Source organism: Abramis brama (assembly GCF_963993115.1).
Source record: "Abramis brama genome assembly, chromosome: 20".
Classification (NCBI taxonomy): domain Eukaryota; kingdom Metazoa; phylum Chordata; class Actinopteri; order Cypriniformes; family Leuciscidae; genus Abramis; species Abramis brama.
Genome location: NC_139982.1, coordinates 27,295,895 through 27,315,188, shown reverse-complemented (window position 1 = coordinate 27,315,188; position 19,294 = coordinate 27,295,895). Strand labels below are relative to the sequence as shown.

The 19,294-nt window shown below is 41.2% G+C and overlaps 1 protein-coding gene across 1 annotated transcript; it reads left to right on the top strand.

Moving 5' to 3' along the window:
• Positions 1 to 709: 709 nt before the first annotated feature.
• On the top strand, positions 710 to 15,527 carry LOC311071015 (mucin-2-like; the record flags this gene model as incomplete). Its single annotated transcript, XM_084095227.1, has 29 exons — positions 710 to 803; positions 1,636 to 1,900; positions 2,098 to 2,209; positions 2,999 to 3,086; positions 3,222 to 3,301; positions 3,551 to 3,761; positions 4,048 to 4,173; positions 4,262 to 4,379; positions 4,464 to 4,602; positions 4,782 to 4,889; positions 5,126 to 5,195; positions 5,393 to 5,527; positions 5,775 to 5,942; positions 6,043 to 6,137; positions 6,222 to 6,351; positions 6,455 to 6,701; positions 6,810 to 6,850; positions 6,940 to 7,043; positions 7,186 to 7,337; positions 7,552 to 7,690; positions 7,780 to 7,890; positions 8,091 to 8,270; positions 8,361 to 8,600; positions 8,776 to 8,932; positions 9,043 to 9,174; positions 9,356 to 9,929; positions 10,379 to 10,776; positions 11,114 to 11,480; positions 15,263 to 15,527. 29 exons carry the CDS (start codon positions 710 to 712, stop codon positions 15,525 to 15,527), a joined length of 5,046 nt encoding a protein of 1,681 aa, XP_083951353.1.
• Between the last annotated feature and the right edge of the window lie 3,767 nt (positions 15,528 to 19,294).

Here is a 19,294-nt window from a genome sequence, read left to right as displayed (position 1 = left end):
ATGCACTGAACAAAATTTTCAATGTAATTTTTTTTTTTTTTTTTTACAGTGCACCATTTCATATGTACACAGATGCATGCTAATATTATTTATCTATTAGTTTTGGTCCTCAAATTTGATTTGCTGATAAACAGTCCAACAACTTTGGGACTTTTCACTGTTTGTATCACTTATCACTAACAGTGGTCAAAAAGCGCAATGGTTTGTCTTGCTTTGACTCTGAACTATTGTAAAAAGATTGCGAAAACTATTGCAAAAATAGACTAAATACTGCCTTAAATAATAATACTTTAATAATAAATAATGTATGTAAAATATATTACAGTAAATGCAAATCGATTTTTCCTGCTAACCCAGAACCAGCAATATTTAGTAGATAAACATATATTTGTTAAATAGTTTACTGTGCAACTTCTCTAGAAAATAGTTGTACCCCCACTGTCAACACTCACTTCCTTGTTTAGTTTGAGCTGATGGAGATACATGCAGTTTTGTCAGTGACAAAAAGTGTTTCTCACCACCAAGATTTGCATAGACCTTGTTTAGTCTCAAACATAGTTAGGATATTTAGAACATTTACATTTAGAATCCTGTGCTAATACAGATGTCGGGTTCCACCTTCAAAACTCGAATTACACTCTTCTAAAGAACACTAAAATTCACTATAAAAGGACAAGTGCTGACAGACAGCTCACATTAGCTCTTGAGGATGGATCTTGTCTCCACAGGGACTGTGAGGATGTCCCAGATGTGGATGCTGAGATGGGTCGTCTTATTGGTCGGGCTGCAGTCCATACAAGCAGGTAACAGACTACAACTGAAAAAACAAGAAAAAAACAAAACAATATGTATCATTGTACAAACCTCTGCCTTTCTATGCTTAAAGACATCCCTGAAGATTATGGGAACAATATGTATGATCCTATGGACTTTACCTGGCTGCCAGTATCAACAAATGGTAAATATTGAATTGTCTTCACATGTATGTATTATATGAGACATACTGATTGCAAAGATTTGAAATGTCACAAATTTGTTAATAGATGTCACAATCCATAACAAGTATACCTTAAAACTTTGAAAAGTAAATACAACTATATTCAAGAATTATGTAGGTTTAAATTTATCATCAATCACAAAAAAGTTTACACTGTAACAATAAAGTGTAACCATGTGTAACAATTGCCCCCATAATGAGGCATTTGCAACAGCAAGCTGATTTGCATTATAGATTTGTCGTTCCAGTCATTCCAAAAATCATGGCGACGAAACTTTTTTTGCGATATATGGTTGCTAAATTGATGTGTTTCTGTTGGGCGTATTTTCAATTTGCACAATTTGAAGGGTAATGGAAATGCAGCTAGTGTGACATTGTATCAGTCTTAGAATGAGAAGGAAGATGTTTTAATACATTTTAATAAAATATGACAAGTTTTCATTTTTTTGTCTTTTATATTTAGTGTTCACCGCTATGACGACTGTGATGCAAACAGAAGGTATTAAAAACATCATTTAAAGCATGTACAGTTTTTACACTTTAGGAAACTAAATTGTGAATTTTTGCTCACTGAAAGTATTTACCAAAGAGTTTTACATTTATACAATTATTATAATAAACTTTCTCTCTTGATTCAGCTGAACCGAATCCTGATCATCAGTCCACGATCTGCAGTACATGGGGAAATTTCCACTTCAAGACATTTGATGGTAATTTCTTTCAAGTGCCAGACACGTGCAACTACGTTCTGGCGGTGATGTGTGACAGCACAACTTCTGACTTTAACATCCAAATGCAAAGAGAGACTGTAAATGACACTATCACTTTTAGCACAGTCACAATAAAGCTGGAAGGGACGGTCATCAAAATCACTGATGGCGACATCACTATGGACGATCAAGCGTGAGTTGATATTTACTTGTTTTTAGATGAGTAACTACTGCAATGTGCAGCTTTCATAAACTCATATTCATTAAGAGACAACTCTGAATATGCTGATTAAAAATGGTGAAGAACAGTGTCCAGACAGCACATAAATCTTCTATAATTACTTATATACAGATATGTTTAACTGAAGCTTCTTACACTTTTTCTTGTAGCGTGTCTGTTCCAATCAATCAGAATGGACTTAAAATCGAAGGAAGTCCAACAAGTATTAAGATCTCCAAATATGGATTGACTGTCTTTTGGGAAGAGGACAACTCTATATTGGTATGATTTAACATTATTATCTTGCTGAGTAAATACCTTTACTGTAATACAATATGTGTGATGAATATGTGAGATAATGAGCCAAATATGTGTTCAAATGAAAACTGTAAAACTGATTTGATGAAATCTGTTGATAGCAGTAAAGAAAAACAAAGCAAAGCGTGCAGGTTCTTCTTCAGAATGAGTCAAGATGAATCAACCCTATAATGAAATCCCACACACACACTTTAAAGCTATTTGTTTGCACACAATAAGCAAGACTATAGGAAAGTTAAACATCCAACAGGATATCAGTTCTACAAAACATAACGCACAGTGAACCAACAGGTTTTGCCAGGTCCATACTCACTATTAAGGTCCCCAAGGTAAATAATGAAGGTTGTGAAATAACTTCCTAATATTAACTCTACACTGTAAAAAAAAATTACATCCCCAAGTCAAAAATAACATGTAAATTTTTCAATTAGTCTGACGTATTATTTCTCATTGAGCCAATGTTAACAGACTATTGCAACAAGAATTTCACTTGGGCCAATTGAAAAATTTAGATGTTATCGGTCACTTGAAATTTTTGATTTGGGAGGGTTAGAATTTTTTTACAGTGTAGTTTGGTGCTGCAATGTAGTAGGTGGCGACAAGTGACTGTCTTTTTGAGTGAGCAATTGAACCATTAATTGAACTAATTAGTCCAAAAACATTGATTAATTGGAAACAAGTTGCTGAAACCGATCTTTGATGCTCATATTGCTTGATGCTTATTATCTTATGTAATAATATGATGTTCCCTAGATTGAACTTGCAGAGAAGTACCGAGGTCAGACCTGTGGACTCTGTGGAAACTACAACGGCAACAAGAGTGATGATATTTCTGAAAACGGTAAACATGTTGTTTTGACTAAATTACCTAGAAAAACGTTTGCTTTACAGATTATTTTGATTGCCAGACAAACCTGATCGCTGTACATAGGCTACATAGTAATAGTATGACATTAACCAGCTAAATCCCTCTCAGGTCCGGCCACATGGAAGGTGTCCACACCAACTGAATCCTGCGAGGGTGTTATACTTCCACCCAGGGATCAGTGCGACCAGGTGTGAGACAAATCAGGAGTTTTATAATCATTTTACCAGATTTTTGGCTGATATATATATATATATATATATATATATATATATATATATATATATATCAGCCAAAAATCTGGTATCTGGTATATTGGTAAATCTGGTATCTGGTATATTCATATATATATATATATATATATATGAATATATATATATATATTAGTTTTACCTCATTGGCCAGTTGAAACATTGCTTTCAATTATCTCTTTTTAACAGGCAAGTGTTTGCCTTGAGTATCTCAGCAGTCCAGGGTTTAGCGACTGTTACCGTGTGATGGACATGGTTTCATTTGAAGAAGCCTGTGTGAATGACCTGTGTCAATGTTACGGCAATTACGACTGTCTCTGCAACACACTCACGGAGATTTCACGACAGTGCACACATGCTGGAGGAAAACCAGGAACATGGAGGACAGAGCAGCTCTGCCGTGAGTATCATTTCTGGAAGATTATTAGAAAATTAAAAAAATCAGTGGGAATAAAATGCCATTACCACCACTCCATTTGCAGCTCCGGATTTAACTGGATATTAGAATTTTCAGAATGTATGGGTATGATTAAAAATAAATAAATAATAGTTATATGCTGTGATATAAAACCCAATTTACATACACTACTAGTTTGAATACATTTGACTAAATGTATGTGTCCAGCATACAGTCCTGATACTGTTTGGTGTATTTGATATATCAACTGTCTTATTCTGTGGAGCAGCAAAGTCATGTCCTCTAAACATGCAATATCTGGAGTGTGGAAGTCCGTGCAAGAACACCTGCAAAGATCCAAACGCAGGTCTAATGTGTAAAGAACACTGTGTGGACGGCTGTTTCTGCCCTGAAGGTAATTTCACACAATATCAAGAGATGTGCTTGCAACAGTTTTTTTTTCTTTCCCAAAATAAATGGTATCATGCCTTCTTTTTGTAAAGGCACCGTGGAAGACGACATTGGCCAGAGTGGCTGTGTTCCTGTGAACCAGTGCCCATGTGATCACGATGACACAGTATATCAGTCAGGAGAGTCTTACCAACAAGCTTGTAAAAAATGGTAACATTTGAATTGAAATATTTTAGTCACATTTAAATTCCTTCATACATTTCCTCATGCTAACACTGAAGCATTCTGTGTCAGTGTGTGTGCCGCGGGACACTGGAACTGTACATACTGGGAATGTCCCGGAATCTGCTCTGTTGTGGGAGGGTCTCACGTCACCACTTATGATGGAAAGAGCTTCACCTTCAGCGGGAACTGTGACTACATCCTCACTAAGGTCTGTCAGGATATCAGATGATCCACAGATATTTTCTGTCAGGGCGAGATCAATGAAAGTCTTCACTTGTACTTTTATTCACAAGGTTTATATAACAACCAGAAAAGTACGGACATGAAAGTTTATAGATAACCATTATATATAATTTGGAGGTTTTTACAGTCCTTTTTTTATTCCAGCACTCTAATGACAGTGATATTGCTGTCGTGGGAAATCTGGCAAAGTGTGATCCGACCCGAACAGACACATGTCTAAATTCAGTGACCCTTGTCATCTCGGGGACCACTGTAAGTACAAGGTTTATTTTTCCTTTTTTTAATTATTTCATATTCTAAATAACCAAAATATTTTTTTCTGGGAGAACAATAGTGTGAATAATAGTGTGGCTATGTTCAGAATGGCACACTTGCTTTCAGCACAGAACATAATGCATACTTCACTACTTTTATACTAAAAAAATCCTTCAAGATGCAATTACAAGACATAATTTTGTTTTCTTCTTGTTGGTTTGAATATAAAACAGATTAGTTTTTCCTCCAGTGGAGTTGTGACACTGAATGCAAACAGCCCATTTAAGCTTCCTGTTACCGAAGGTGGGTTGTCCAAAATGGGGAATTACTCTATCATAAGCATGTTCAACATAAAATTAAACATAATTACATGTAGGCCTATTTCTCTGAAAAACCCAAGGCTCTATTTTTCAAATGCAGATATCCTTTATGTATGTTAGCATTAACAAAAGTCATTGTTGACTAGTTTTGTATCCTAACCACCTATTTTGTTGTCCCAGGTCTTGTGAGCATCTTCAAGCCCTCTTCCTCCTTCATTATTGCTGATATGAAGAGTCTTCGTCTAGAGATCCAGTTGGCTCCAGTCATGCAGTTGTATATTGTAGCCAGCACTGAAGAGAAAGGGAAAATGAGTGGTAAGTTGTCAAAAATATGTGATTAGAATCCATTTTTGTTACAAGAAGGTAGAAAAGGAGCGAAAATAGTCATTTTATAAAACTAAAATATTATAAATTGGCCAATGGTTAAAACATATATTAAAACATATACAAGAACAAGAACCAAGGTGCAAGAACATTTTAAAAATGTATCAGTATAGTGAAAGAATTAGAGGCATTGTATAAATCGTTCACTACTTTTAATTCTACACATTGCTTATTTCAGGTTTATGTGGAAACTATAATGATGTCCAAACAGACGACTTTAAAACAGAATCAGGCATCATAGAGGGCACACCAATAACTTTTGTCAACTTTTGGAAGAAAAACCCATATAGCTGTCCAGATCTTGAAAACACTTTTGACAACCCATGTAGTCTGAGTGTGGACACAGGTATACACAGTTTTACAAACATTAAGAAATAATAATATATGCAATAATTTATGATGCAAATATTACGGAACTATGTCAAGCCTTTATTCTTTCCACTCAGGGAAATTTGCTAAAGACTGGTGTTCCCGTCTCACAAACCCAAATGGCACCTTCTCCCAATGTCATTCAGAAATATGTCCCAAGATTTACTACAAAGTGCGTGTTTTTGCAGTTTTCTCTTTTGAAATTAACTGCATATATGAATGACATATAATTGCATCTGGGTTTCATCCTTTGCAGTGGTGCGTCTATGACACATGCAAGTGTTCAGATATTAGGAAGTGTATGTGTGCAGCCGTGTCCACTTATGTCCATGCATGTGCTGCCAAAGGAGTCATTCTCCAGGGCTGGATGGATTCAGAATCCTGTGGTGAGAACATTACGTTTGTACAGTTCTATATAATTCATGTATTTAAATCACATTCTGTTGATTTGCAATGAATAATAATAAAAATGTGTTTATCTGTGCTAAGTATCCGAGTGTTCAGAATACATGAAGTACTCTTACGGAGTGACCAGCTGTGGAAGCACCTGCCGTTCTCTCAGTGGACAAGATAACACCTGCCAAGGGTCCTTCACACCTGTAGACGGCTGTGTCTGTTCTGAGGGAACATACCTTAATGAAGAAGACAAATGTGTACATGCTGACCAGTGTCCTTGTTACAAAGGTGACAAGGTCATAGAGCAATCAGGAGTATCCTACATAGATGGTGAAGCATGGTATATGAGTTCCTCATTTCATACCCAATGAATTGTTGACAGATTATGAATGATAACTCTTGATGACCATTAGTAATTACTGATTTGTACAATTTTGTCATATTACAGCACCTGTAACCTTGGCAAATTGCATTGTTCCAGTCCAGAAGGTAAGTTGCAACTTAATTCTGCAATTCCACTAGTCAAGTTATCACTGGTATGATGAAGTTTCCCATCTATGTGCCTGTTGTGTTTGTAGACTGTGTGGCTCCGATGGTCTTCTTCAAATGCTCAAATTATGAACCTGGAAAAAAAGGAACAGAATGTCAAAGGACATGTCAAAACCAAGACCTAAACAATTGCGTGAGTTTTGATTGGGACAGCATAACTGACATTTCTAAAAAGTTTACATATTTTTGGTTGCCACAAACGGATTTGTAAAAGCAGAGCTATGAAAAAAGGAGGGTTAACACTGCTGGACCTTCCTGATTTGTTTTGCCTATAGGTGAGCACAGGGTGTGTATCAGGGTGTATGTGTCCAGATGACCTTCTAGCTGATGGCAAAGGTGGGTGTGTGGAGAGGAAAAACTGCACCTGTGTCCATAACGGACTCACCTATTTACCTGGAGAGCAAGTTCAAGAGGACTGTAACACCTGGTGAGTTGGCACTGATAGAAGTAGAGGAGAATATTACAGCTATACCATCACCACGTGTGTGCTAATTTTTGTTTGCCCAAAACAATAATTTATTTTCAAATCATTACAAGATTACTCCTTTAAATTCTTGCTGAAAATGAACGAAAAGAAAGAAAATAGGTGATAACCACAATTCATTCAATGGTTAATCTGTCAATTACTGTCTATTTTTCAGCACATGCATAAACGGGATGTGGAATTGTACAGATAAAGAGTGTTACGGCAGCTGCACTATTTATGGCGATGGTCATTTCATGACTTTTGATGGCAGGACATTTTCTTTCCACGGAGACTGTGAACACATCTTAGCCCATGTATGTTTTTCATCAACTTGCCTAATTTAAGAGGGAAAAAAAAGTCCAATTCTGACCTGACACACAATTCATTTGTGCAACCCCTCTAGGATTACTGCAATAAAGACCAGAGTCCATATTCTTTACGCCTGGTCACAGAGAACATTCCCTGTGGCAGCAGCAGCACCATTTGCTCCAAGTCCATCAATCTCTTTTTTGGGGTGAGGTTATTTCATAGCTCAAAATCAGCTGAGTATAAAATGCATAATATAATAATACAATTTAAGCAGACATTGTACTACATTTTACAGTTTCATTTTTGTTCTTGATGTCATCGTAAAATCATGAAAGAGAATAATATATCCAGTTATTTATGCTGTTTATGGGTAACTTTATTCCACTGACTTCTTAAATCCTGCAGAGATACAAGATGATTTTATCCGAGGAGAATGGGATTAAAGTTGTTGAAAGCAATGGCACTGAATACCAATATCAAATCCATACTGCTGGGATATACAATGTCATAGAGGTCAAAGATCTTTTGAACTTAATCTGGGACAATAAAACAAGTCTGATGCTCCAACTCCATCCTAAATTTAAGGTAAGCATTACCCCTACATTCACAAACACACATTCATCTTTTACACTTTCCTGTTCATTCTCTTACCTTAACATACAATCTTTATGACAGGGCAAGGTGTGTGGACTGTGTGGAAACTTTGATGGTAATGCGAACAATGACTTTGTAAAGCATGATGGAGAAGAGGTCACTGATGCAGTGGCATTTGGGAATAGTTGGAAGGTGAATCCCAGCTGCCCAGAAATGAGTAACTTGATGAACCCATGTGAAAAAAATCCACATCGGAGTGCCTGGGCTATCAAACAATGCAGCATCATCACAAGCCCTGTCTTTACAGACTGCCATTCACGTGTATGTACAATTATAAATTTTGTGTATTCAGAAAGTTGTTGATCTTCTTGACTTTGTTTAAATGGTCAGCCTTTGTTGGTTCCACGCCTGAAAAAAAAAATCTTACCATTTTACAATTTAGCATAGCACACAAAACTGGTTACCCTAAATGTTCTACTGACTTTCCTGTCTCTAGGTGGACTCTGGCCCATACTATGATGCCTGTGTAAGGGACACCTGTGCATGTGACAGCGGAGGTGACTGTGATTGTTTCTGTACTGCAGTGGCAGCTTATGCTGCTGAATGCCGTAAAAAAGGAGCTTGTGTAGCATGGAGGAGCCCAAGCATTTGTCGTAAGTCCCAATACTGTTAGAAATTGTGTTTATTGCATTCAGAACTCCCATTAATACTATTACTTCTATAAATATTGTCATAATGCTGACTGAATTGGTTGTTCTTGCAGCTTTATTCTGTGAGTACTACAACAACCCTCAAGGTGAATGTGAGTGGCACTACAAAACCTGTGGATCGACTTGCATGAAAACTTGCAGAAACCCATTAGGAACCTGCTCTAATCAAATTCCTCTCCTAGAGGGTATGAATTAATATGATCATTAATTAATATGAATTAATAAATTAGAGTAACTGCAAAATTATGAGTGAAATAATATATTTGTCATTAGTATGAATATTTTTTTCCTAGAGTAAAGAAACATTGAGTCAATAGAAATGTGTGTATCTTGTTTATTCCATTTGGCCTTTTATTATACTCCTAGGGTGTTTTCCTCAATGCCCTTCAGACAGACCATTTTTGCGGGAGGACACCAGGAAATGTGTTACAGAGGCAGAATGTGTTTCTCTGTGTACCTATGATGGGAAGATATATACTACTGGAGAAGTGGTGTACGATACCACAGATGGGAATGGAACATGTTTCACTGCTATATGTGGATCTAATGGCATGATAATAAGAACTATTACAAATTGCATGAAAATAACTACACCATTCACTTTTACAACTCCACCACAAACTACTAAAACAACAATTACAATACCGACCACCAAGACTTTCACTTCAACACCTACTACAGTAACACTAACAACACCAAAAATGCCATCAACAGCTACTTCAACTTTTGCTATATTGACATCTATGTCAACAGAAACTTCTACTTCATCAGTTACTGCTGCAACACCATTGACAGAAGCTCCACCTCCCAAAGGAACAGAAACGCCATCAACAGCTACAACAACTGCTGTTCCACCGACACCAACAGCACCTGGAATTACTACTGCTGTTACTACTGAAACACCATCTACAGAAACACCACCTCCCACAGGAACAGAAACGCCATCAACAGCTACTACAACTGCTGTTCCACCGACACCAACAGCACCACAAATTTCTACTACTGCTGTTACTACTGAAACACCATCTACAGAAACACCACCTCCCTCAGGAACAGAAACGCCATCAAAAGTTACAACGACTGCTGTTCCACTGACACCATCAACACCACCAATTTCTACTACTGCTGTTACTGCTCAAACACCATCTACAGAAACACCACCTCCCACAGGAACAGAAACGCCATCAACAGCTACTACAACTGCTGTTCCACCGACACCGTCAACACCAAAAATTTCTACTACTGCTGTTACTGCTCTAACACCATCTACAGAAACACCACCTCCCACAGGAACAGAAATGCCATCAACAGCTACAACAACTGCTGTTCCACTGACACCAACAGCACCTGGAATTACTACTGCTGTTACTACTGAAACACCATCTACAGAAACACCACCTCCCTCAGGAACAGAAACGCCATCAACAGTTACAACAACTGCTGTTCCACCGACACCATCAACACCACAAATTTCTACTACAGCTGTTACTGCTCAAACACCAGCTACAGAAACACTACCTCCCACAGGAACAGAAACACCATCAACAGTTACAACAACTGCTGTTCCACCGACACCATCAACACCACAAATTTCTACTACTGCTGTTACTGCTCAAACACCATCTACAGAAACACCACCTCCCTCAGGAACAGAAATGCCATCAACAGTTACAACAACTGCTGTTCCACCGACACCATCAACACCACAAATTTCTACTACTGCTGTTACTGTTCAAACACCAGCTACAGAAACACTACCTCCCACAGGAACAGAAACACCATCAACAGTTACAACAACTGCTGTTCCACCGACACCATCAACACCACAAATTTCTACTACTGCTGTTACTGCTCAAACACCATCTACAGAAACACCACCTCCCACAGGAACAGAAACGCCATCAACAGCTACTACAACTGCTCTTCCACCAACACCTACATCACCTGCAATTACTACTGCTGTTACTACTGAAACATCATCTACAGAAACACCACCTCCCTCAGGAACAGAAACGCCATCAACAGTTACAACAACTGCTGTTCCACCGACACCATCAACACCACAAATTTCTACTACTGCTGTTACTGCTCAAACACCATCTACAGAAACACTACCTCCAACAGGAACAGAAACGCCATCAACAGCTACTACAACTGCTCTTCCACCAACACCTACATCACCTGCAATTACTACTGCTGTTACTACTGAAACATCATCTACAGAAACACCACCTCCCTCAGGAACAGAAACACCATCAACAGTTACAACAACTCCTGTTCCACCGACACCATCAACACCACAAATTTCTACTACTGCTGTTACTGCTCAAACACCATCTACAGAAACACCACCTCCCTCAGGAACAGAAACACCATCAACAGATACAACAACTGCTGTTCCACCGACACCATCAACACCACAAATTTCTACTACTGCTGTTACTGCTCAAACACCAGCTACAGAAACACTACCTCCCACAGGAACAGAAACGCCATCAACAGTTACAACAACTGCTGTTCCACCGACACCATCATCACCACAAATGTATACTACTGCTGTTACTGCTCAAACACCATCTACAGAAACACCACCTCCCACAGGAACAGAAACGCCATCAACAGTTACAACAACTGCTGTTCCACCGACACCACAAATTTCTACTACTGCTGTTACTGCTCAAACACCATCTACAGAAACACCACCTCCCACAGGAACAGAAACGCCATCAACAGTTACAACAACTGCTGTTCCACCAACACCTACATCACCTGCAATTACTACTGCTGTTACTACTGAAACATCATCTACAGAAACACCACCTCCCTCAGGAACAGAAACGCCATCAACAGTTACAACAACTGCTGTTCCACCAACACCATCAACACCACAAATTTCTACTACTGCTGTTACTGCTCAAACACCATCTACAGAAACACCACCTCCCTCAGGAACAGAAACGCCATCAACAGTTACAACAACTGCTGTTCCACCGACACCGTCAACACCACACATTTCTACTACTGCTGTTACTGCTCAAACACCATCTACAGAAACACCACCTCCCTCAGGAACAGAAACGCCATCAACAGTTACAACAACTGCTGTTCTACCGACACCATCAACACCACAAATTTCTACTACTGCTGTTACTGCTCAAACACCATCTACAGAGACACTACCTCCCACAGGAACAGAAACGCCATCAACAGTTACAACAACTGCTGTTCCACCGACACCGTCAACACCACAAATTTCTACTACTGCTGTTACTGCTCAAACACCATCTACAGAAACACCACCTCCCTCAGGAACAGAAACGCCATCAACAGTTACAACAACTGCTGTCCCACCGACACCATCAACACCACAAATTTTTACAACTGCTGTTACTGCTCAAACACCATCTACAGAAACACCACCTCCCTCAGGAACTGAAACGCCATCAACAGTTACAACAACTGCTGTTCCACCGACACCATCAACACCACAAATTTCTACTACTGCTGTTACTGCTCAAACACCATCTACAGAAACACCACCTCCCACAGGAACAGAAACACCATCAACAGTTACAACAATTGCTGTTCCACCGACACCATCAACACCACAAATTTCTACTACTGCTGTTACTGCTCAAACACCATCTACAGAAACACCACCTCCCTCAGGAACAGAAACGCCATCAACAGTTACAACAACTGCTGTTCCACCGACACCATCAACGCCACAAATTTCTACTACTGCTGTTACTGCTCAAACACCATCTACAGAAACATCACCTCCCACAGGAACAGAAACGCCATCAACAGCTACTACAACTGCTGTTCCACCGACACCAACAGCACCTGGAATTACTACTGCTGTTACTACTGAAACACCATCTACAGAAACACCACCTCCCACAGGAACAGAAACGCCATCAACAGCTACTACAACTGCTGTTCCACCGACACCAACAGCACCTGGAATTACTACTGCTGTTACTACTGAAACACCATCTACAGAAACACCACCTCCCACAGGAACAGAAACGCCATCAACAGCTACTACAACTGCTGTTCCACCGACACCATCAACACCACAAATTTCTACTACTGCTGTTACTGCTCAAACACCATCTACAGAAACACCACCTCCCTCAGGAACAGAAACACCATCAACAGTTACAACAACTGCTGTTCCACCGACACCATCAACACCACAAATTTCTACTACTGCTGTTACTGCTCAAACACCATCTACAGAAACACCACCTCCCACAGGAACAGAAACGCCATCAACAGTTACAACAACTGCTGTTCCACCGACACCATCAACACCACAAATTTCTACTACTGCTGTTACTGCTCAAACACCATCTACAGAAACACCACTTCCCACAGGAACAGAAACGCCATCAACAGTTACAACAACTGCTGTTCCACCAACACCTACATCACCTGCAATTACTACTGCTGTTACTACTGAAACATCATCTACAGAAACACCACCTCCCTCAGGAACAGAAACGCCATCAACAGTTACAACAACTGCTGTTCCACCAACACCATCAACACCACAAATTTCTACTACTGCTGTTACTGCTCAAACACCATCTACAGAAACACCACCTCCCTCAGGAACAGAAACGCCATCAACAGTTACAACAACTGCTGTTCCACCGACACCGTCAACACCACACATTTCTACTACTGCTGTTACTGCTCAAACACCATCTACAGAAACACCACCTCCCTCAGGAACAGAAACGCCATCAACAGTTACAACAACTGCTGTTCCACCGACACCATCAACACCACAAATTTCTACTACTGCTGTTACTGCTCAAACACCATCTACAGAGACACTACCTCCCACAGGAACAGAAACGCCGTCAACAGTTACAACAACTGCTGTTCCACCGACACCGTCAACACCACAAATTTCTACTACTGCTGTTACTGCTCAAACACCATCTACAGAAACACCACCTCCCTCAGGAACAGAAACGCCATCAACAGTTACAACAACTGCTGTCCCACCGACACCATCAACACCACAAATTTTTACAACTGCTGTTACTGCTCAAACACCATCTACAGAAACACCACCTCCCTCAGGAACTGAAACGCCATCAACAGTTACAACAACTGCTGTTCCACCGACACCATCAACACCACAAATTTCTACTACTGCTGTTACTGCTCAAACACCATCTACAGAAACACCACCTCCCACAGGAACAGAAACGCCATCAACAGTTACAACAACTGCGGTTCCACCGACACCATCAACACCACAAATTTCTACTACTGCTGTTACTGCTCAAACACCATCTACAGAAACACCACCTCCCTCAGGAACAGAAACGCCATCAACAGTTACAACAACTGCTATTCCACTGACACCATCAACGCCACAAATTTCTACTACTGCTGTTACTGCTCAAACACCATCTACAGAAACACCACCTCCCACAGGAACAGAAACGCCATCAACAGCTACTACAACTGCTGTTCCACCGACACCAACAGCACCTGGAATTACTACTGCTGTTACTACTGAAACACCATCTACAGAAACACCACCTCCCACAGGAACAGAAACGCCATCAACAGCTACTACAACTGCTGTTCCACCGACACCATCAACACCACAAATTTCTACTACTGCTGTTACTGCTCAAACACCATCTACAGAGACACTACCTCCCACAGGAACAGAAACGCCGTCAACAGTTACAACAACTGCTGTTCCACCGACACCGTCAACACCACAAATTTCTACTACTGCTGTTACTGCTCAAACACCATCTACAGAAACACCACCTCCCTCAGGAACAGAAACGCCATCAACAGTTACAACAACTGCTGTTCCACCGACACCATCAACGCCACAAATTTCTACTACTGCTGTTACTGCTCAAACACCATCTACAGAAACATCACCTCCCACAGGAACAGAAACGCCATCAACAGCTACTACAACTGCTGTTCCACCGACACCAACAGCACCTGGAATTACTACTGCTGTTACTACTGAAACACCATCTACAGAAACACCACCTCCCACAGGAACAGAAACGCCATCAACAGCTACTACAACTGCTGTTCCACCGACACCAACAGCACCTGGAATTACTACTGCTGTTACTACTGAAACACCATCTACAGAAACACCACCTCCCACAGGAACAGAAACGCCATCAACAGCTACTACAACTGCTGTTCCACCGACACCATCAACACCACAAATTTCTACTACTGCTGTTACTGCTCAAACACCATCTACAGAAACACCACCTCCCTCAGGAACAGAAACACCATCAACAGTTACAACAACTGCTGTTCCACCGACACCATCAACACCACAAATTTCTACTACTGCTGTTACTGCTCAAACACCATCTACAGAGACACTACCTCCCACAGGAACAGAAACGCCGTCAACAGTTACAACAACTGCTGTTCCACCGACACCGTCAACACCACAAATTTCTACTACTGCTGTTACTGCTCAAACACCATCTACAGAAACACCACCTCCCTCAGGAACTGAAACGCCATCAACAGTTACAACAACTGCTGTTCCACCGACACCATCAACACCACAAATTTCTACTACTGCTGTTACTGCTCAAACACCATCTACAGAAACACCACCTCCCACAGGAACAGAAACGCCATCAACAGTTACAACAACTGCGGTTCCACCGACACCATCAACACCACAAATTTCTACTACTGCTGTTACTGCTCAAACACCAGCTACGGAAACACTATCTCCCACAGGAACAGAAACGCCATCAACGGTTACAACAACTGCTGTTCCACCGACACCGTCAACACCACACATTTCTACTACTGCTGTTACTGCTCAAACACCATCTACAGAAACACCACCTCCCTCAGGAACAGAAACGCCATCAACAGTTACAACAACTGCTGTTCCACCGACACCATCAACACCACAAATTTCTACTACTGCTGTTACTGCTCAAACACCATCTACAGAGACACTACCTCCCACAGGAACAGAAACGCCGTCAACAGTTACAACAACTGCTGTTCCACCGACACCGTCAACACCACAAATTTCTACTACTGCTGTTACTGCTCAAACACCATCTACAGAAACACCACCTCCCTCAGGAACAGAAACGCCATCAACAGTTACAACAACTGCTGTCCCACCGACACCATCAACACCACAAATTTTTACAACTGCTGTTACTGCTCAAACACCATCTACAGAAACACCACCTCCCTCAGGAACTGAAACGCCATCAACAGTTACAACAACTGCTGTTCCACCGACACCATCAACACCACAAATTTCTACTACTGCTGTTACTGCTCAAACACCATCTACAGAAACACCACCTCCCACAGGAACAGAAACACCATCAACAGTTACAACAATTGCTGTTCCACCGACACCATCAACACCACAAATTTCTACTACTGCTGTTACTGCTCAAACACCATCTACAGAAACACCACCTCCCTCAGGAACAGAAACACCATCAACAGTTACAACAACTGCTGTTCCACCGACACCATCAACGCCACAAATTTCTACTACTGCTGTTACTGCTCAAACACCATCTACAGAAACACCACCTCCCACAGGAACAGAAACGCCATCAACAGCTACTACAACTGCTGTTCCACCGACACCAACAGCACCTGGAATTACTACTGCTGTTACTACTGAAACACCATCTACAGAAACACCACCTCCCACAGGAACAGAAACGCCATCAACAGCTACTACAACTGCTGTTCCACCGACACCAACAGCACCTGGAATTACTACTGCTGTTACTACTGAAACACCATCTACAGAAACACCACCTCCCACAGGAACAGAAACGCCATCAACAGCTACTACAACTGCTGTTCCACCGACACCATCAACACCACAAATTTCTACTACTGCTGTTACTGCTCAAACACCATCTACAGAAACACCACCTCCCTCAGGAACAGAAACACCATCAACAGTTACAACAACTGCTGTTCCACCGACACCATCAACACCACAAATTTCTACTACTGCTGTTACTGCTCAAACACCAGCTACAGAAACACTATCTCCCACAGGAACAGAAACGCCATCAACGGTTACAACAACTGCTGTTCCACCGACACCATCAACACCACAAATTTCTACTACTGCTGTTACTGCTCAAACACCATCTACAGAAACACCACCTCCCACAGGAACAGAAACGCCATCAACAGCTACAACAACTGCTGTTCCACCGACACCAACAGCACCTGGAATTACTACTGCTGTTACTACTGAAACACCATCTACAGAAACACCACCTCCCACAGGAACAGAAACGCCATCAACACCTACTACAACTGCTGTTCCACCGACACCAACAGCACCTGAAATTACTACTGCTGTTACTACTGAAACACCATCTACAGAAACACCACCTCCCACAAGAACAGAAACGCCATCAACAGCTACTACAACTGCTGTTCCACCGACACCAACAGCACCTGAAATTACTACTGCTGTTACTACTGAAACACCATCTACAGAAACACCACCTCCCACAGGAACAGAAACGCCATCAACAGTTACAACAACTGCTATTCCACCGACACCGTCAACACCACAAATTTCTACTACTGCTGTTACTGCTCAAACACCATCTACAGAAACACCACCTCCCTCGGGAACAGAAACACCATCAACAGTTACAACAACTGCTGTTCCACAGACACCATCAACACCACAAATTTCTACTACTGCTGTTACTGCTCAAACACCATCTACAGAAACACCACCTCCCTCAGGAACAGAAACACCATCAACAGTTACAACAACTGCTGTTCCACCGACACCATCAACACCACAAATTTCTACTACTGCTGTTACTGCTCAAACACCATCTACAGAAACACCACCTCCCACAGGAACAGAAACACCATCAACAGCTACAACAACTGCTGTTCCACCGACACCAACAGCACCTGGAATTACTACTGCTGTTAATACTGAAACACCATCTACAGAAACACCACCTCCCACAGGAACAGAAACGCCATCAACAGCTACTACAACTGCTGTTCCACCGACACCATCAACACCACAAATTTCTACTACTGCTGTTACTGCTCAAACACCATCTACAGAAACACCACCTCCCTCAGGAACAGAAACGCCATCAACAGTTACAACAACTGCGGTTCCACCGACACCATCAACACCACAAATTTCTACTACTGCTGTTACTGCTCAAACACCATCTACAGAAACACCACCTCCCACAGGAACAGAAACGCCATCAACAGTTACAACAACTGCTGTTCCACCGACACCATCAACACCACAAATTTCTGCTACTGCTGTTACTGCTCAAACACCATCTACAGAAACACCACCTCCCTCAGGAACAGAAACGCCATCAACAGTTACAACAACTGCTATTCCACTGACACCGTCAACACCACAAATTTCTACTACTGCTGTTACTGCTCAAACACCATCTACAGAAACACCACCTCCCTCAGGAACAGAAACGCCATCAACAGTTACAACAACTGCTGTTCCACTGACACCATCAACACCACAAATTTCTACTACTGCTGTTACTGCTCAAACACCATCTACAGAAACACCACCTCCCACAGGAACAGAAACGCCATCAACAGCTACAACAACTGCTGTTCCACCGACACCAACAGCACCTGGAATTACTACTGCTGTTACTACTGAAACACCATCTGCAGAAACACCACCTCCCACAGGAACAGAAACGCCATCAACAGCTACTACAACTGCTGTTCCACCGACACCAACAGCACCTGAAATTACTACTGCTGTTACTACTGAAACACCATCTACAGAAACACCACCTCCCACAGGAACAGAAACGCCATCAACAGTTACAACAACTGCTGTTCCACCGACACCATCAACACCACAAATTTCTACTACTGCTGTTACTACTGAAACACCATCTACAGAAACACCACCTCCCACAGGAACAGAAACGCCATCAACAGCTACTACAACTGCTGTTCCACCGACACCAACAGCACCTGGAATTACTACTGCTGTTACTACTGAAACACCATCTACAGAAACACCACCTCCCACAAGAACAGAAACGCCATCAACAGTTACAACAACTGCTGTTCCACCGACACCATCAACACCACAAATTTCTTCTACTGCTGTTACTGCTCAAACACCATCTACAGAAACACCACCTCCCTCAGGAACAGAAACGCCATCAACAGTTACAACAACTGCTGTTCCACCGACACCATCAACACCACAAATTGCTACTACTGCTGTTA